This window comes from Ambystoma mexicanum, chromosome 5p, assembly GCF_040938575.1.
Source record: "Ambystoma mexicanum isolate Mex_15411 chromosome 5p, UKY_AmexF1_1, whole genome shotgun sequence".
Lineage (NCBI taxonomy): Eukaryota > Metazoa > Chordata > Amphibia > Caudata > Ambystomatidae > Ambystoma > Ambystoma mexicanum.
In genome coordinates, this window is record NC_090930.1 from 1,198,384,560 (window position 1) to 1,198,405,906 (window position 21,347).

The window sequence follows — 21,347 nt, forward strand, 5'->3', positions numbered from 1 at the left end:
TTACCAAATTTTTCACAGAAAGTGGGCTTTAAGATGCACCTTTTTAACCTACTATTAAGAAATGTTCTCGGGAGAGAATGCGCTTGAATCCTTCTTGGTTGATTAAGGCTTACTCGCTAAAATCTGTCACTCCTGCATTTCATGGGAAACATTTACACCCTCAAAGTAAAATAATTTGCCAGTCGCTACTGGGTACGAGCATGTGACAGAACATCAAGGAGGTGATAGGAGTTTGGTGCAAGGAAATATGAAGCAGAGAAAATAAGAGAAAGAATTATAATGGATGTGACTGTGAGAGAGGCGTGAGGAGACTGTAAGAGGAAGGGATGGGGAGCAGTCAGCGAGCCCAAGAGTTAAGGCAGAAGTCCCTCACCCCAATATCCCATCCAACCTGCCAGACACCAGGGACAATGCACTTGGAGATCCTCAGCATCTTACCAGTTGTCGCTCCTATTTGGGGTACAGCAGTGTGCGCAACCTGGACCAGAAAACTGCAGTGCAAGTAAAGGAAAAAGAGGGCAATAACAATAGGAATGGCAGAAAGAAGTGATGATCGTGCTAAAAACACCTTTCGATCATAAGTGACTATGTTGCCTGGCAGGAGGACCTAGACTTTGAAACTATGGGATTCCAGGAAGTGACGTACTTAATTCCAACCCAAGAAGAAGCTCTCCTACTGTCTATGCCCTTGCTTTAAACTGTCGTCCTGCTGTTTCTTTGTCGTTTGTTTCAACCTGAGGCGAAGCCATGCTTTTATTTGTCTGAGATGAACTCCTTGAAAAACCCCTTTAACAACATTTTTTTTTATTCAGTAAGTTACAGTTTAAAAACAAAGCTTTCCACACTAACATAATTATGCATGTAATACAACAAGGTTCATCCACTCAGAAAAATCAAATACAATAAAATATACACATTGTTATGTTAAATCCATATTCCCAATACATACCATGATGAAAAGTTATCATCTGAACCATAATATAAAATTCAAGCTAACCTTACCTCACCTTTAACAGATACATTTATATAAAACACCTCTTTTTGGTTTAAAATGAACTGTTAGGTAAGCAAAACATTTGCGGCATTCCAATAAGCTCTAAAATGAATGACCATAGACCCCATAATGCATTAGCTAATATCGTAATGCTTCCGGATGTACAATAGACCCAGAAAGCATCTGTTTCTATATTTTGAATATCGTGCACAAACCTGCTTAACAATTTGCTATACAGCTCTGACAGGTACACACTGGGCCTCATTATAAGCTTGCCGGTCCGGTAACAACAGTACTGGTAAGCTTGCCGGTACCGTTGTTACCGGACCGGCAAGCTACGAGGTCTGCTCGTGGGTGCCTTTCCACCCACCAGGTCTGACCTGGCGGGCGTACCGGCACCCGCAAGCAGACCATGTCGGATGCACCAGTATCATTCACGAATGGTGCCGGTGCATCTGGCCTCCCCATTCCCATTGAGTCCAATGGAACTCATATGGGAATGTGGAGCAATATTTTTCGGCGCCCGGGAATGGGCAATTACCTGGTCCACCGGGACTGTAATGCCCCGGTAATTGCCCATTCCCGGGCAACGGAAAAAAATTATTCCGGCGGTAGCCGTGCCAGTTTTACCGGCAAGGCTACACCAGTCTCATAATGAGGCCCACGATGTGTTAAGTGTCTAGTGGTTTCCAATTCAACTAGATTTTTGCAAATTCTACAGTGATGCTTTTCTTGGGCCATAGACCAATAAGGAAGGCGATCATTTAAAACTTAATAACATTATAAATATTAGGACTCGTCCATAAGGCACCACACTTTGATATCTTTGTGGCTAGTAGGGTTTAAAACTTTGCCTAGCATACTCTGCTAAAGTGACTTTTGTGGTGAGAGGATTCGATCCCATAATAACACCTTGCATTTCAGAACTCTGGTCAGTAGCGTAAAACCCAAGTTTAAATTGCATGACCAATCAATCCTTTTATGACATTTGTCTCGGTCCAAAGTAAATTCACTTCTGTCTGCAGTAAGGCTGTGGAAGGAGGAGACTGAGACACAGGTGTTTTTGGCCAAAGACTTTTATTTTTAGGAAAATAAAAGAACACTAACTTTCCCCAACTCTAAGAGGGGTTTCCCAGCCTCAACTAAATACTAAGGATGAGTCAGAATGTCTGTAACTAAATGCCCACCGTCCTGTGTCAAAAATCTATTTCCATCCCTTGCACTTATAACTAAACTAAAGGATTGGTCATTCTTTTTAATGCAGAAGAGTGTCTCTCTTTCTTCAGAGAGCGGTCTACGGTGCTGGTGATGCGGAGGGATGATTTCCTAAGAGAATTACTCCCTTCTCCAGGGTGCAGTCCCTTTTCGTAGGTACGACAGAAAATTGCAGTTTCCACAGGATGGGGGAATTACTTCCTTCCCCGGGTTTCTCTTAGGCTCTTTGTCAGGGTTTACTCAAGTTGAGGGAATGACTCCCTTCCCCAGGATTGGACCCACTTGGTTCGATATCAGCTAATATTATCCTCATAAATAATGTTGCCATACATAGAGTCGCCGGGAAACGGCATAGGCAACATTATTTAGGGGGATATTATATGGGGTAAATGAAAGCTGGGGTTGCAGGGGTGTCCCCTCCTCCATTTAAAAAAATGTGGGGGGAGGGGGGGTGTCCCCCGCAATTTCCATGGGATAATATTGCCACAAAAAATGGTGCAATTCTTGTATGGCAACATTTTTGCAGGGATATTATCACATGAACCCTTGGTTCATTAACCTGCCAAGTATGGTCTTATTTTCACAATGTCACAGTGCCAGGGGGCGGGGGGTGACTCCCTTCCCACAGATCTTTCTCGAGTTTCTCACAGTGCCAGGGAAATGACTCCCTTCCCCTAACCCTTCTCAGCTTCCTTTTACTGTTCATAATGCCAGGGGGTATGACTACCTTCCCCGGGTGTTTCTCAGGTTTCTTACAGTGCCATGGATATAGCCTTTCCCTGGCCCTTCTCAGGTTTCTTTCTGTGTTCACAATGCTTGGGGTAATGACGCCCTTCCCCTGGCCTCCCTCAGGATTCTTGCAGTGTTCACAATTGAGGTTTTGTGAAGCGGTCCTGGTTCACTAGCCTGCTACGTACTGTGACAAAGGAGAGTGTTAGTAATCGCCTTCTCCTATGGTGGTGGGTCCCAGACCCCTCTTCGTTCATACAGATTGTTGCTGATATACCTGGTTCACTACCCTGCCAGGTATTTACTTGGCTCCCTTTACTTAAGGCAGTCTCTGTATTTCTACACGGGTTCCAAATCTTGGTTCCTGGGCCTCCTGTGCACTTCTGGCTTACCCCAACAACCCTGGTACCTTTGGGTTTGGTGCTGAGTCTTCTCTGTCTGCCCGGAGTGCCCTGCTGCCCAGTTTGGTCTTCTGCGCTCGCTCTCTTTCTCGCAGGTTCTTCTGTGGCGGCTATACTTCAGTGAAGGCTGGGTGGCTGGTGGCGTTCTCCACGTCTGCACGTCTCAGTGATTTCCTTCCACCTGGCTTCCATTCCTACCAGCCCTCTGGCCTGTCTGCTTGCAACCCCTTGTGTGGCTCTCACGTCCCAGTTTCCCGTCCCCTCTTGCACGGGACAGCTTCCTTGCTCAATGCTCCTTGAGTGAGAGCGTATTCTTTGCTTCAGTCCTTCTTCCCTTTGTATGTTACTGATTGATCGTATAGACTAGAATGTTGATCTTGGTTCTACTGAGCATTCTTTGTCACTCTGCGCCTCTTCTTCGTCTCAGTATTGATGTTCTCAACTGGGTTACTTGTATTCATCTTTGTCCCACTTTTCACATAAACTCAGATAGGTTGTCCCTACTCGTAATTTTTAGGGAGGCCAAATCATCTACCAATCACAAATACATAGAAGTGTGTGGGATTATGGGTCCCTGTATAGGTTAGGAGAATGAGGGAGGCAGGGATATGTTTTGGGCATACCTCAATCTTCCCAGACAGTCTTGCATAGTCCCATAGAAGGATCCCTCCCCATGAGATCCACCCGCTGAGTACCACCCCCAGGGAACTATCTGGTAGCAGCCTTACCTCTCTGGCGTCATGGGAAGGGGCACCCCCTAGAGGAGAAGGGACGACATCCAAAGATTCATCACTCTGAACAAAAATTCAAATAGGCTCATTATCGGATCCTTCACGTATAGGAGCCTTTTGAGATAAAATATAGTCTACACTGCTCACACTTTCAACACTACGCTGGTCCACGTACCTCACTGTTCTCAGCACCTTACCATACTTTGTGAAACAAATGACACACAGGTAGCAAATACACAAATGCTCAATAAACAACACAGTAGGCCTGGTTTATTGAAACACGCTTTTGTAAACCAGGCCCAGTGAGTCTTATGGCACAGCACTCATCACATATTCACATACTCAACCTTGCCACAATACTCAGAATATGTATTTACGTGATCAATACACAAAGGCTCTGTAGTATAAAGAGACAGGACTGTTGGCTTGGCTAACGCTTATTTTGCCGATTCTGATTCTTCTACAGATCTTTGATTTGAGCGAAAAGTAATTCGAAAGCAGTGAAAACAAACGTGTAATGTAGAAAATGAGCCCAAAGGGTTTTATATTGTAAACAACCATACAGTAGCAGAACATGTTACAAAAGAAGTATCCAAGAGTGCAACTTCTCTATGTTTCTGCTTTAAAAAGTTATAACCTGGAACACAGCGCAAGCCACGGAATGCTCTCAAAGAGTGATTGTGTGCTGTAATATTTGTTCGAGTCTTCAAGCGATAGATTTTATGTACAATGTTTACAGTGCATGGCAGGCAGGAAGGGAATGGTAGAACACAGCGCCTCACAGCGCTGATATGCAAATGTCCTGAAATTGGGAAGAGACCTAGCTGTTCGCAGATGAAAATACACAAAATTGCTTTTGAGAGATGACTTTCAGTAACCAACAACAATAGATAATGCTCATTGATTATTTAGTATCTAAGGACACAATCACCGTGTTTCTATCCCATGGAGGAGAAAAACAAAGAGGAGGAAAAAGGGCACCCTGCATCCTGAGCCACCAGAAATTTTCAGAGCCAGCGGTTGGACGAGCCTATTCGCATTTTCCAGATCTTTGAAGCAAAGCAATTCGATCACTTGTAACTGCGCAGCAGGCTGCTGCACTCTTCAATAGTTTATAAACAACTGGTAGCCAGTAGAGTCCATCTCAAATTCAGGTGGCACTTGGTTTTCGAAAACATAGCCTGCCTCGAGGCTAGGTCATGTGGTGCTTGGTTTGGCCCCAAAGTTGGATTCTCTTTGCCGTCAGCACTTGGGCCAGTCCACTAAGGAGCATCAGAAACATGGTCATGGACATCACTATCACGTAGTGGCTGATGCTGTAACGAAACAAAACAAACGAAGTCAATGTTGGGGTCCCCAATATATATCAACACGAAACCCACTCCTGTACGAACACACTTTGATTTTAGCCAGAGTGATTCAAGCATGATGGAAAATAAACTTTCCAGGGTCATAAATAGGGATGCATGGATGCCCTGGCAGCGGGACTCAGTCACTTCATGGAGAGCCTCACACCTCTAGAAAGTAAGCCTTGCAAAACTTGTTGATTTCATCTGATTGATTATGCGCACTACAACAAACAAGAGGCTTCAAGGCACATAAGACAAGACGCCATAGAACAGGCCCTACGAATTTCTGTAGTCCTGGTAAACTGGCTGGCCTGGCATGTACGCAAGCTATCACACATACTGTCCTTTAACCTGCCCCACTGATGTGTGGATCGCCTGTAAGTTGTAGCTGTACTTACCCTGCTTCACCCCTTCCCTTTTCCTCTGCACACTAGAGACTGGGTACCACAGGCGGGTCACAGTATAAAGGATTTCTAAAATAACTAAGACTCTCCCTCAATCCATGCTCCAGATGTTTGTATGCAGAAAACTTCAAAATGACCACTAAAATATTATAACCGTGGTCACGAAGGCCGAGTTTTGAACAAAAAGAAGGCGAAGTTGGGAGAAATCGTTTTGATACTGATATTGCGCCCCATTCTGTGTGCATCACACTAACTAATCCCAGAGGGACTGCGCAGGAGCTACACATGTCTGACGTTGTAGGAAATGGTAATGTCAGGTTGTTTTGGGGAATACTATCACACGCCCTCGGCACTGCAAGGGAGAATTCCCAGAGGAAGAAATATTGGTGTCAGCACAACGGATTGATTATGATTTATTGTCGCCATCCAGAGGGTTTGTCATACAATACATTAACAGCACATTTATAAGGAGGCAGCAATGCACGCGCCGCTATCCGAAGGGATGCACAGGGGGGCGGAAAGCAAGAGTGAGAGGTAATAGAGTACATAACGTAAGGCAGGTGCTTCGGTAAAATACAGAGCAATAAAAAGCCAAAAGCAACGGCTATAATCAGTAGGGATACCCAAACATGCAAAAGAGAGCACACGGCTTGCAGGGGGGATGGAAAAGTCAAAAGAGAATAAGGATGACTAAAACAAAATCCACACTGAGGATGGAGAATGGGAGTGACAAAACAGTGACAAGAGATGACAGAGGGCACAAGAGCATGACATCAGGACAGGAGCAAGAAAGGGGAGCGCAAAAGAACCACACTGAGGAACATGAATAGATATGAGTAACACTGGGAGACACGGATTTGGAAGCAAAGCAGTAATGTTTACGAGAAAGGTCGATAGGGGGCAGCAGCATCTTGGACATGGAACAGGTCCTGGCAGTAAGTGGCCAGGAGGTAGATCAAACAACCATAGTCAAAGTCCACAGTTTTTTTGCATAGGCTAATGCTAGGCAATAACATTATATGACCATGCATTTAACACCTGTCGTCAGCTGCTGCCATCATAGTTGAACATCAGTTGAATTGATTTGCCCAGACATTACCACATGGAACATGGCGTGAAAGGTATAAGCATTATTTCCATATATCATCATCAAAAGTCAATTTACTCACCATTGTGATACCACTATTACAGACACCATATGCACAACAGATGGCAAATAATGCGAGTACCTAGGCATATGATGGCAATGCTAACCAAATGCCTTTCCAATGCGGAGAGGAGATCCAAAACAGTTTTTCTTCAGTGCTTGTTCCTAATCTTAGATTAAATGCAGTGCTGATGATTTGCACACGGAGCCCAAAATGACCGCACTACTGGAATCTATTTCTGGCCTTCATGTGTCCTGCATGGCTGTTACAAATATGGCATGATGCAGAAAAAATACCACAACAACAGATGCTATAACTGCACCTTATAGGATAAACAAATGAATGAACCTTTTATAAGCTACGGAATTCGAACCTGTGTTGCACTGCGTTTTCGTGCTTCCAAGACAAACGCATTGAGCTTTCCTCCCGGCCCATAAATTACTTACCTTGTTGGTACTGTTCTTTCTGATGGGTGTTCCTCACACAGATTTCTCAAAGATATATTATACCTCACACCCAAACTGACGTCGGGCCGTACATATGAATACATCCTGCACCATGAAAACAGTCCTGCCCTTTTCTCCAGCACTCAGTAGCTAAAAGCCAGCTCATGTCACATATGATCGCTAGCACTAAGCGAAAGAATTCTTACTCCGTCTATATAGTCATGATAGATATGTCATCAGCTTTTGATACCGTGGTACGAAATCTCTTGTGGAATAAAATGAGGACTATGGGAATCCCTACAGTATTACTTTATTGGTTCATTAAACTTCATACTAACACCTCCTACAAAATAAACATTTCTGCAGACGGAAGAACAACTGACCCTATCAGTACATTCATTGGTCTTAAGCAAGGCTGCAATCTAGCGGCAACTTTCTTTAATTTATATCTTTCTGACCTTGATAAGGAATGGGATCAAAGCAATCTGTTCTCTGTTAAAATTGGCTCATTACGGATGAAATGGATTGCGTTTGCAGATGATATCATTGTTTTTGACCCCACGCCGGCCGGGTTGCAAACAAAGCTATTGCTTTTCGAGGAATTTGCAGCTGTACACAATTTGACTCCAAATCCTGCTAAAACGGCTATTTTGAAATTCGGCTTGAAACAAAATAGTATGGGAAACCAATGGGAGATTATGAAAACTCAAATCCCATGCACCTCCAGTGCGATCTATCTAGGGTACAATCTCACTGCCCAAAACTCAATTAAAGCATGGACTGATCTGATTAAAAATAAGACACACCCCCTACTGTCCCAACTAAAAAGGATTTATTCAAAATATTGTTAATTGTCATTAACCCCCATGATTGATTTTTTGACGTTAAAAATAGAAAGTGTCATTTTGTATTCCATGGATATGTGCCTATGTGACATCTGTGCAATCCTGGACTCCACAAAGGGTTCATTGATAAAATCTGTTATGCACCTCCCAATGTGCATACCAAATGCAGTAATACACCATGAGTTTGGGTTGGTCGCATTGTCTGCACGCTGGAAATGGCGACAACTGTCTGGCTATGTAAAAATCAATTTCCCTCCTAAGAACTCTTTATACGAAGACCTGAAAAGTATGTTGGACTCTTCCACTTTGCCTCCTTTAACAAATATCATCTTAATATGCAACATCTTTTGAATTCTTTATGCATTACTATTGAAGATGTTCATCAGCGCTCGGGTTTTGCAAAAAAGAATCTCTTTGAACAGGATTGGCTGCTTACAATAGAAAGAATATCCACATATAAAATGTACAAAGAGTATGGTGCATTTCTTAAACAACAGATTCCTAGATTCGATCATGTTGTTTTATTTCCATGTAACCACACCAGACAAGCGTATATATAGTACAGGCTGAACTTATATCACACCAGGGAAAGAACTGCAAATTGGATCAACAAAGGGGAACCCAATGTAACTAAATATCGTTTCCCCTCATGCAATGAGCCTATTGAAACCATGAAACACCTCATTCTTGAGTGCCCACATTTTAAATCAATGAGGACCAACCGACTCTTGAAATTTGTAAATATTGATTTTGAAGACTGTCTGCAATTTTTTTGGGCACGAATGATGCAAGGCACGCATAAACCCCTGGTATTTGAATTGGTTAGTCTGTGCAGGCACATTGAAAAAGAGCTGCTTAGTTTTAAGAATTAGAGGAGATAAAGTGTCAGATGTGATATCCTCCATCTCAAACTGTGTTATAATAAGATGTAAAGTTTATCTGTTGTAAATGTAAATATGTAATTGTTCTTTTAAATTTCGTTTTGTAAAGGTTCTGCATTTTTGTAAGTGAACCATAAACAAATAAAAAATAAAAAAACAAATGCCAGTATAAAGAGGAGCAGTATGAGCTATCCGCCAAGTGGGAGGCGATGAGGAATCTGTTTGAGGAACATACACCAGAAAGAATATTTCTGAGAGGTCCTTTGTTCTTCTAATGGATTCCTTGCTCCCGCAGATTCCTCATCTTTGATGGACTCCTTTGGCAGTAAACAGGAGGAGGGAGGAGAATAAGACACTAGCTACAGCAGAAAACTGTGGAGGATTGCGTGGCCAAAGTGAGCTTCCTGCCGTGACAGGGAGTCCAGGTAGTAATGTTTGGCAACCGGGTGCAGCGAAGCTCACGTAGCTAGTTAGCATATGTCCAATACAGGTCCTCCTTCTGCAGGGCAGAACTGGAAGTAGTCCTTTGGCAGAATGAGCCCTGAGACCATCAGGGACATCCTTCCCAGCCAAATCATAGCATTCCAAGATGCAGAAGAGGTTAATGACATTTCCTGTTTAGTCACAGACCTGGCAGCATGAGCACCAGCATAACCCACAAAGAGATGGTCAACATTCCTGACATTTCTTGTCCGAGAGATATAGTAGCTTTGGGACTGCACCGGGTGCAGCCAATTGATTTGTTCCTCCATCTTCTGAGAGAGATGAAAGTCTAACACAACCTTAGCAACGAAGGACGGCCTCACTCTCTACTAATCGTCTCCTAACGCTAAGTAGGGAGGCTTAACAGACAACACCTGGAGCTCACTCAACCGTCTTGCAGAAGTGATAGCCACCAGGAAAATCACCTTAGGGGTGAGCAATCTTAAATAACATGAATGCAGGGGCTCAAATGGAGCATGCATGAGAAAAGACAACACCAAATTAAAGCCCCACCCAAGAATAACAAACTGGTGTGGTGGAAAGTAGTGACATGGTTGCACAAACCTTGCAAAAACTGCTTAACAATGGGGATCTTGAAGTAAGAGCCCTACGCCTCTTAAACACAGAAATGGCAGCTAGGTACCAGGTTACCAGTTTACAAAGCCAATCTAAAGGCCCGACACGGCCAAAGAAAGTAGTAAATGCAGTACAGACCAGGAATGACAGGCAAGAGTGTCCAGAATTCTCTCCTGACACCAAGCTGAGAATGTACACCCCCTGCAGCAATAAATGGACTTGGTGTCTGCCCTCAGAGTGGAAAGGAGTACATCCAGGATATCACCCGACCTGTCCAACTACTTATACCTCGGCCCCTCAGCAGCCACGCATGAAGGTTCAGATTGCTGAGGTGCAAATGGATGAACTGGCCCTCTGAGTAGGTCCACACCCTCCAGAGGGCATCTGGGAGGGCACATGGACATGTCCACGTCCTCCGGGCTTAGTCTGGAGTGATCATAATTCACGTGGAGCAGACCAGCGGAATGAAGGGGATGGGAGGAAATGCATAGAGAAAGTTTAATTCGACAAATAACGCATTCCCCAGAGCTCCCTGAGGAGAAAATTCCCTAGAACAGAACTCACACTTTCTGTTCACACTGGAAGCAAAGAAGTCCACCTGAATAGTGACCCAAAGGGCAAAGATCTCCAGCAGAACTTCCTGACAGATCTTCCATTTCTGCCCTCTCGGCAAATGGTGTGGCAAAGCCCAGCATAGGAGTTATTTAGACACCCTCTCAAGAGACTTTTAATGGGTCTGGCATGTTGCCTTGAAACTAAAACCACTAACACAAAGTAGCCACTGGAGAAATCGAATGCGTATCTGGCAGCACCAGGATGCAGAAGGGCACAAGGCCCCGTAAAAGCAGGAAGATGGAAGCCGGAAGGATCCGCTGGGAATGATAAACATGGAGCATTTGAAAGATGTTTGCCAGCCAATCCACGGGAAGAAGACCCTGCACAGGCGGGTGTCCAAGATTGCCCCAATGAAGTAGAGGGACTGGGACAGCAAAACATGAGTCTTCTTGAAGTTCAGGAAGAAGTCAAAACTGTGCAACAGGCTGAGCATATGGTACAGATGTGCAGATGCCTGGTTTGGGGAGAGTGCTTGGATGAGTCATTCATCCAGGTAGGAGAAGACGTTTATGCATTTCCTCTTGAGTTGAGCTGCTACCACTGCCAGCAGCTTGGCGAAGACTTAGGGCACCAACGAAAGGCTGAATGGTAGGACAATGAATCGGTAGTGGGCAGAACACTACTACTAATCTTAGATACTTCTTGTGATTAAGATGGATTAGCACATGGAAGTTGTCATCCTGGAGGGTCCAGGAACCTGTCGTGCAGTTCGAGGGCATGGAGGATCTGCGCCAAAGTGATCATCTTGAACTTGTTCTTGCGCAGGTTCAGGTTCAAAAGCCTCAGATCCAGGACAGGATGCAGCCTCTTATCCTACTTTGGAAACAGAAAGTAAAAAGAACACCAGCCCTTGCCTCATTAAGAGCAAGGTGCCAGCTCTACGCACTCTTCGCTAGAAGCAGACAAACATCCTGCAGTAGGAGAGGGGCCAGAGGCAGCCAAGGACTAGTATGAGGATGGTCTGGAGGGCACTGAGCAAAAAGGACTGCAGTAACCCTGAGTTAAAACATGCAAGGCCCAAGAGTTGAAATTGGTTGGACTCCACTCCTCAACAGAAGTAATTATCACAGAAGCTTTTCCCCAGGCTACTTTGGGACCACTGAGGCAGCAATACCAGCAGGCTGGAATTTGTTCAGTAGATGGGGAATGGAGAGCGTCCTTTCCGGGGAGGTAGGAGACAGCCCTTGATGGTGTTGAATTGTGTCCCAAAGAACACCAAGGTGTTGGATGGCTTGAAGTAGGATTTGTCGGAGTTGATTGTAAAGCCGAAACTGGATAGGATGTGTCTAACGCGTTGACCAGCAATTTGCGCTCTTGTCTCGGAGGATGCCTTATCAGAAAATAGTTGATGTAGAAGTATATGTGATACCCCTCCCTGATTTGGGACACAGCCCAAATGATAGCACTTTGAACTAATAATGGTTGTTCCACATGACAAACCTTAGAAGCCTGATGTGAGCCTTTTGAACAGGAATGTGGAAATATGCATCTTTGAAATCCAGAGATGCAAAAAAATCTCCTTTTTGTACCGCTTTTATAACGTCAGCCAGGGTGACCATTTTGAATTTGTGCTTCTTTATGGACATGTTGAGGTCTCACATGTCCAAATTTTGTCTCCACGATTTGTCTGGTTTTCGTACAACAGAGAACATGGTGCACGTTTCTTTGCCTCGCTTTTTTCTTGGTACTGTTTCTATGGTCTGCTTGATGAGCATGTTTTCCCCTTCGTTTCGCAGGACTCGCAAGTTTGGTTTTTTTGTGCACTTTGTGGAGCTTAAAGCAGTGGTTTGCTGAACTTCAACACATGACCTTTTTGGATCATATCTATGGCCCATTTGGCTGTAGTAATTTGCTTCCATTGTTGCAGGTGGTACTGTAGACTGCCTCCCACTTGTGTATGTTGTTGAGTTCCTGTAGGGGCTTGGAAACCGTGCAAGTCAAGCTTGCTTCCGTTTTCTCCCTTTTGGGGCAATTGTTCCTGGACGCCTTCTTGGTGCCGTCTTGTAGTCTTTTTGCTCGTATGGGTATGACTTACTGTACGCTTGCCAATACCCCTGAGAATAGGACGACCCCTCTGGTAGGATCTGTTTCCCCAGCCAGAAGTTGTCGAGCGCTGTGAGGCTCCCAGAAAGGACCAAAAAGTGTGCCGTGCTTGAAGGGAGGTCAAAGACCTTACTTTGTCCATGTTGGTTTTAATCGCCTTTAGGGCATCATCAATTTTTGGGATAAAAAGCTGGTCGCCCTTAAACGGCATGTCTGATGTTTGCCTGTACGTCTTGCCTGAAATCCATGCACTTTAACCAGTCTTGTTGTCTTAAAACCACCTCATTGCTGATCTGTTTAAACCCTGTTTCTGCCAGATCTACGGCAACGTTGATGGCATGATTTGAGGCCTCTGCTGCCACGCGCCGTATGGTCATAGCTTCCTTGCATTTGTCGTCTGAGATATGTTCCAGCAGCGGTGCCATCCTATTACACATTTCCCGGTCGTATCTTGCTATTATCGGCAGGGAATTTGCTGCTTTGTCTATAGTGGCTCCTGTAGCCAAGATCCTTTTCCCAAAAGCATACTGTTTTCTGTTGTAATTGTCCGGAGGGATAGCCCACTTCCACCCCTGGGTGTTTGATTTTTGCCCTGCAGGGTCTGAGACTACTTACTCGGGAGTGGGCTGAGATGGTAAGCCTTTATGGGATACGTCAGGTGCCTTACATTTATTTTCCAATCTTTCTTTCAGTGGTGGCTCAGAAAATGTCTTTTTCATGAGCAGCAAGCCCTCTTCCTACACATTATATAATATAGCTATTGACATGACTGGCTTCCTTCTTTTGTGCATTAGATAAAAGCAAAGCCATCTTTTTTCGCCTCTGATGCTACGAGGCCTAATTCTTCATATGCTTTTTGCATGATGGTATTAAATGCCCCTACTTTGTCGGGAGGGGACTGTTTATTAGGCTTATCCGGTATTTGATCCATCTCTGAGTTGTCTTCGTCCTAGTCATTGTAGGGCAGGGAGTGGGTGGTTGTAGTGTCTGTATTAGGATTGTCGTCATCCATGTCAGTTCTTCTTCTTGCTCGCGATATGGAGAATCAGCTGGTCTTAGTAGAGACTTTTGGGGAACCTTATGCTCCTAAGGGGCTTCTTGATGCCGGTAAGTCGCTTCTCCAAGCAACGAGTTGGTGGTAGATCTCTTTGTTCGGCTGGGGGCCTCCCTCTGGAACAGCCTCCCTGCCTCCCTTAAACTTCAGGAGAACCATCTCTGGTTCCGGAAACACCTCAAAACCTTTCTCTTTGCTTCGGCTTTCTCTCCTCCTCTCTCCTGCTGACCTCCTGGCTGTTACCGGATCTGCACTGGATTCCTGGACACCCTCTGATCTCGGGCCCAGGACCCTCCCCCGCCAGTCTCTCACACCTGCCCTGCCTGCCTGGCAGCTCCCGCACTTGGGGACTGTTTCTGTATCCCTACAGTCCCCCTACCAGTACTTGACACCTGATGTCTGCACTTGCCACTTGCTGGTCGTTACTTGTACTTAATGTTATGATCTATTCCGATGTACTGCACTGTTCCTCCCCCCGTCCCTCGCACCTGCGCGATATGAATGACACTTGACCTAGTAGGATCGTTGTCTGTCCTCCCTCTGTTACCCCTCCCTTGCCTTGTCGTGCCTTAAAACACTTGTGTATAGTCGCGTTATAAATGCCATATCATATCATAAAGCCTGAGAGGTCACTGCCTGAGAGGAGAACTACTTCACCTAGGAGATGTTGGACCTCTGTGTTCTTTTTCCTCTCTCAGTGGTATCTTTTCCTTGTCCCCAATAGGGAATCGGGTAACTCCCTGAAGGACCCGGAAGAACCTTGTATGAGATATCCTGTTGTTCCTGCATGGCAGGCAGCCTTTTATCTAATTGCTGCACTAGCGACTTCAGTGAGGCAAACACTTGGAGGGACTAACGTCTGCGGGGTGATGGCTGGCGGCTGCGGAAGCATAGGCCCGGTAGGTGCCTGCAACTGTGGAATTGGTTGAGGCAGGGCCGCCAGGGTCCTCCTCACACCTGGAGTAGGAAGCACCAGTGAGTTAATTGCCACTGGTGAGTGCACTGATTTCCTTTGTGGAGACAGAGGACTCAGGCTTGAATAGTCATCCTCCGAGAATTGGGGTGAATAACCCTGCACAAACTCAGAGTCTATATGGTGCTCCAGGATTTGCTCCAGTAGCACTGCAGAGACTGGTGAGACAGAGGGTGACTCGGGACAGGTGGTTGGGGTCTTCACTTCCTTAGTATGGTGCTAGTGTTTACCAGTCCTGTTAGGCAGTAGCGATTTCAGTGGGATTTCCATTACAGTGGGCTCCTCAGGAGTTGTCTCCTTGTTTTATTATTAGCCTCCAGAAGCTCCCTCACCCAGAGATGTTGTCAGTGGCTGTTTTCCATTCTGTCAATGGTCTCGTTGACGGGGCCCCAATTGCCTGCTTTATAACATCAACAGAGGTCTTCGTAGTTACTGTTGACCTGTTGATGACCCCTTTGTCATTGGTATCGTCATCAGCGATATGCCATGTACAGTGGGAGACGGAGTTGCCATCATCTGCGCCCCCGTTGTCATCGACCAGCTTTTCATCGCCCTTCCAGTCGACGGGGCCTTCGTCGACAAAGTTGTCAGTAGCTTTGTCGTCGACGAGGACTTACCCATTGTGGATGAAGCGGCTGACACCGGTTTCGTCGTCAACAAAGTTTTAACTATCAACTATCGTCGTTGACGGTGTCATTGTGGATGGCATAGAGGTTGTGACTACCGCTTTAGGCTGAGGCTTCTTTCCATTACTCTTTGACAGATTCTTTTCCCCTACCTTGTTTTTAGGGTAAAATGGAAATGTTTTTTTAAACCTGGCCCTTTTTGGGGTTTGGGGATTTTCAGCCTTGGTAGCCACCACACTTCTAGAGTACACAGCCCCAGAAGCAGGGTATTTACCCTCATTCAACCAACATACTAATCTACTCTTTCTATCTTTAAGAGTTGTGCTAAAGGTAGCCCAAACCTCCTGTATGTGGTTTGGGTACAGGCAGTCAATGCACTCAGTGGGCTTATCCCCTTCATAGACATTTTTGATGCCACATGTCTGCCATGCTTTGAACAAGGATTTCCTTACCTTTTCTTCCATGTCCGTGGATACCCCACTTATCTGTAAGGAGAAATTGAAGGAAATATCTGTGTAGGCTGTTCTCAGGATGTTGTTTTAAGAAAAGAACATTTCTCTCAAGAGAAATGGCTTCAGAGGACTCCTCGGCATGATGTGTTAGAAGATGGCCTCTTGGGTGGAGCTAGATACTCAACGTCCCATTGGCTTGGGCACAATACACCAACAAGAACAGTGATGGGCTACTAAAGGGAGCTTAAAAGTTGTATTATATGGTATAATGCTGAGGTTACAGAGGATCCCCGGCCTGTCGGCTGGGAATATTCAAAGCATGTGAATCCATGAAGGAGCCAATGCTGGAGAAAATTGCTGTATACCTCTGTAACAGCTAGGGTTAAAACAGGAAACTGGTGCTGGATAGATGGAAAGTAGGTAACGGGACAAGGCAGGGCTGCCCCTTGTCTCCTATCCAATTTGCAATAGCCTTAGAGCCATTAGCATGTATGCTTCAAAGAGATATGGTGCAAGCAGGAATATTGATTGATGGGGTGTCTCATATAATTTCTTTATATGCGGACGACATACTTGTATTTGTTCAGAATCTAACACTAAATGTGGTAATATTGAAACAGGTGCTGGAAAACTTTGAACATCTATCTGGAATTAGGATACACTACACACCCTACACTGGCCCTCAATTGGAAGCAGGGCCACCTTCAAATTCCTATGTATTACCCACTGAGCGGTGCACAAAGCATGCTCCAAATTCCTACAAGAAAAGATTACACCTTACCACCCAACTCGGACCCTAAGGACAAGCACTGCCCTCCTCTTAGTGGTGCCCACCTCCAATTCGGCCAGGATCGGAGTGTCCGCCTACTCAACGATGGCACCAACTTTGTGGAATTCGCCGCCTCCCTGCATTAGACACAGCGAAGACTACATGGCTTTCCGGAAGGCACTCAAAACCTGTCTCTTCGCCTAAAAAACCCACAAGGTAATGTAGCGAATCACTCGACTTACCACCATGACCAACAACTGGCAGGCATGGTATCCCCATCAATACAGATCCTTTCAAAGACGCTCAGGCCAGACAATATCTGCTCCTATTACCTGGAGTCTTTGCCCCAGACTTGAAACCCGAATGGTAGTGGCACCATAGTGGTCTCAGTCTAAAACACCAGCATCGCCAGAATGCAGACACCAAAGTCCATTGGTCCTGCTGCACACATTCTACTGATCTCACACAACCACCACATCACACTTAGCACCAGTATGCAGCTAGACATTACTTATTGCACACTGGCTGCACACATACTGAGTGCACCCAAGCATGTTTTACTACATTACTCTATCCACTGACATGGACTGCGGTCCCCGAGGGCGTTCAACCTACAGTGCTTTGGAATCATACCAATGGTAAAAGGCGCTATACAAATGCCCAATAACATAACATAAATGTGGAAAAGTCCTGCAATTTCACATTGGCGTCTCTTGTGCAAGTGCCTGTAATAGATCTGCCTGTTCTCCCGGTTAGGTGGGCACACAACACCTTTATGTATCTTAGCATCAAAATAAGGAGGATCTTTTATGATACAGCTGTCTCAGGGATTGAAAGGTTGGCAGAATTTGGAAGAAGCTACCTTTGTCCTTGATGAGAAGTATAGAGTTGACTAAAATGGTGATCATCACTGTACTGTTGTCCTACTTTAGCAATGTACCGTATGATATCCTGAACAGTGTTTTTGGCAATTTGATACTATGGTTAGAAATATACTCTGGGTGAGAGGCCGGAGACTGGTAGCATTATCTATGTTAAAGGACACCTAGCGATTAGGAGGTCTCCAGGTACCGAGCTTTGAGTCATACTTTCTGGCAGCCCTTTTCAATTTGTTGCGCAATGGCTTTCTGATGACGAAACCCCTGAGAGGAGACTACTGGCTGTATCAGTCAGACCCTATACTATGAATGAGGTTTTGTGGCTGTTTGGGAAGGACACAAGGGAATCTCTATAGATCACTTTAGAGAGACAAATGTGGAAGCGGGCCAATGGATGGGTAGGGTGTGTGAACCCATATTCTCCAAACATCCTGCTAAGTATGGACACTGACCACCTGGAGAAGGCAGGTATAACACACCTGGCTGAGTGGGAAGTGAAGGGATTAACAGTTTGGGGGGACCTTTTTGAGGATGACCGACTGAGACCATTCACTGACCTTTGTTAAGCCTCTGTGATATGCAAGTGGCAATTTCTGTTCTATGTGGACCAAGCAGGGCAGGTGCGCTATGTTACAGGAGGCACCTCCTGGCAACCACCTGCTGGACGGCCTTTAAAACAATGGGAACAGAGGCCGTCCGATCTCTATGATTTATAGAATCTTACTTGACAATAGACCCCAGAGAAGACCAAGGTTGAAAGCTAGGGAGGCCTGGGAACAGAATTTGAGGTTAACGTTTGAGGATGTCCTCGTTCTCACCGAGACGTGGTTCACGGCTAGCTCTGTCACAAGTTTTTACACTCTCCTCCCAGAGGGCTACAAGATCCTCTCTGAGCCGAGGCCTTACCGGCACAGGGGCAGAGTGCCCCGGATCCTCCCTAAATGGATTCCTGCTACTATCGTTCCCACTCAGTCCTACTCCTCATTCGAATGCCTCTTCTGCAGGCTTGGTGTCTCTCCTACCCTTTCTCTCACCCTGGCCACCATCTACAGGCCCCTGGTCTCCCTCTTCCTCTCTGAGTGGGCTGACCTCACCTCTTCTCTCCTGGCCTCCACCTCCAAGCTTCTCCTCCTCTGAGACTTCACTATTCATCTTGACTCCCCTGATGCAGCATCTGGACTCTTCCACAACCTCTGTGACTCTCTTTCCATCTCCATTCTTCCCTCTGGTCCGACGCGCTCAGCCGGACACACCTTGGATGCTATCATCTCTGCTGCCATCCCCATGTCCAACCTTCTCACATCTCCTCTCTCCTGGTCTGATCATGCTCTCCTGTCCTCTTGCCTGGACCTCCTGGGTCTCCCAGCTAAGCAGCTGCCACACTGCCAGTCTCTTTCTCTGTCATTCGACTTATGAAGCGACTATCAGTTGCTGCTTTTTCCGACATCTTCATTCCCCCTCCAACTCCTGCCACTTATCTCACTCTGACAAAGCCCTTAATAACCTTCAACTCTCCATCTCCAACACTCTGTACATCCTTGCCTCTGTCATAAGGATCCACATGAAGCCGGGCCTTGATGCGCAAAACCTGGTATGACTGCAACCTGACCTCTCTGAAACGCTAGTGCAGAGCTGCTGAGCGGAAGTGGCAGGCTTCGAGAACATCCTCTGACTAACTGGCCTGCGCCTGCTCCAAAGGCAATACAGACTTTCCATCTGCTTGAAGAAGAGGACCTATATCCAAGCCCACATATCTGGGGCCACTAACAACATGGCTGAACATTTCAAAATCTGAAAGAAACTCGCCAATCCTACTGCAGTCTCCATTTTGTCATGATGCCTACCCACGGGCATCCGGATCGAGTCCATCAGCCCCAGGAGCAGGCATCCAGATACTTACTAAAACCCCAACAGCCCCAGCTGGGGGCTGTTTGGATTCAGTCCTGGCGCCTTAGGCGCCAGGCTCATCATAGAAATCAGTCCTGGCGCCATAGGCGCCAGGCTCATAGACTTTACTTACCTTATGCAGACCATGCTGCAACTGAGTCCAAGCCAACATGAGGCCTGCATGGGACTATTTTATTACAGGGACTATTTTTCACTCTGGTGTGGTTCTGGGGAACTTCTTCCCTGGGACTACTTTGCAGGATATTTAAACCACGCCCTAACAGCAGCCCATGCTTCGTGTTATTCTGCATCCAGCAGCGTAACGCTCACCGCGTCTGCAAGTCAGCATACAGTCTTCTGCCACGCCCGCCTCAAATCCAGAGCTCCTAGACAAAAGGAAAAGAAAGGAGAAGAGGTTAGATCACAGACATTATTTGATTTCTTACCTGATTCCGGACCCAGCACAGCTCCGAGCCTGGAAAGGACATTATTTCAGCACGCGTCGCTTCGCCAGCAGCAACGCCACGTTATACTCACCAGTCCACCGCATCTTTCGACTCGGCGCTGCCTCCATCATTTTCTTCGTCGAAACCCAGCACCTGGGGGGAAAACAAAAGGAATAACAAGGTGAGTCGAGAAAACAGACAACGACAATCTCTTGCCACCATATCCTTACCTGCTTTACCACCGGAGGTATTATCCTTTAATTTGCCGCATCTTCCTATGCTGCACCTATAAAGGGAGAGAAAACAGCAAGTTAAACTCATGCAACTTTTACCAGACAGTGTTTGGTAATACAGACTCTTACCTGAACGCCATCAGCTGCCTCCAGGCAATATTCTTTTGGACCCAGCTGCAACCTAACAAGGGAATGGAACAAGAGTGAACATCGGACATATTGAACTCTTTGAACTTTATAGACACTGGAGTCAATATTCCTCCGGAACTCCTCCAGTACCTTCAAACCAGTGAAGTAACTGGTATCTACGCGCCCCTGCATGCCATGCAGGATGGAGAGCTCATCATTTAAAAACATAAGGTGAGGTTACCAAGAGGGGATATCGGAGGTGATTAGTGGGGAGAACGAGAACAGTTGGGGGGCCATCACTAAAGTCCACGGGTGGCTAAATCCCTTTCTCCACTTGCAGGAGAATACTTCTACGAGTCCAGCAGACAAGATTAGGCGGGCCAGTCCAGACTGTCATCTCTGCACTACGCATCACGTTGGTGGAGACCGCAGCTGTCCGGGTCCGATCGACGCCCCTGTGGGAACCAGGTGAGCATAACACATTTCTCCTCTGCCTTCCCTGGCCCTCTGCAATGTACTGACCTCTCACTTCATTTCTAAAACTCAGGACATCCTGTCCTCACTCTATACATCTCCTTTCTCCCTCAACCTCTCTCAGGCCTCTCTTGGTCCCACCTTCCCCTTCTCACCTACTCTCCTCTTTCTATCCCATATTCGGGCCGCTTGTGGTTAAATTACAAAATGTCTTACCCACATCCGCCCTTGAATCTCTTTCAGTAATAGATCCCTGCTTTCTACAGCCCTGGTGAACTCACGCTTGGACTATTGCAATAGCTTGTTGCTAGGTACTTCACAAGCCAATATCAAAGCACTTCAAGTCACCGAAAATGGTGCTGTCTGGGAGGCTAACAGACTATCATGAAGAGTCCACATTACCAGTGCAAGGAGGGACCTCCACTGGCTCCCCATAAAACAGTGAATTGCGCACAAACTCCTCACCTTGACCTACAAATGCTGGAACAATACCTTTCAGATCACCTCAAAATCTACCATCCCAATTGCAAACTACGGCCCCAAGACCAACACAAGATGGTGCATCC

At 46.0% G+C, this 21,347-nt stretch overlaps 1 protein-coding gene across 3 annotated transcripts in view; it reads right to left on the reverse strand.

Moving 5' to 3' along the window:
- Positions 1 to 4,585: 4,585 nt before the first annotated feature.
- The window catches only part of PIGN (phosphatidylinositol glycan anchor biosynthesis class N), a 1,975,532-nt gene continuing 1,958,770 nt past the window's right edge, over positions 4,586 to 21,347 (reverse strand). For 2 of the 3 annotated variants that reach the window (XM_069613662.1, XM_069613663.1), the window contains one exon: positions 5,128 to 5,386. In XM_069613662.1, the coding sequence (XP_069469763.1) occupies positions 5,263 to 5,386 (124 nt within the window). In that variant the 3' untranslated portion in view covers positions 5,128 to 5,262. Of the gene's footprint in view, positions 5,387 to 21,347 lie in introns of all 3 variants that reach the window. The other variant, XM_069613664.1, reaches the window with a different exon arrangement.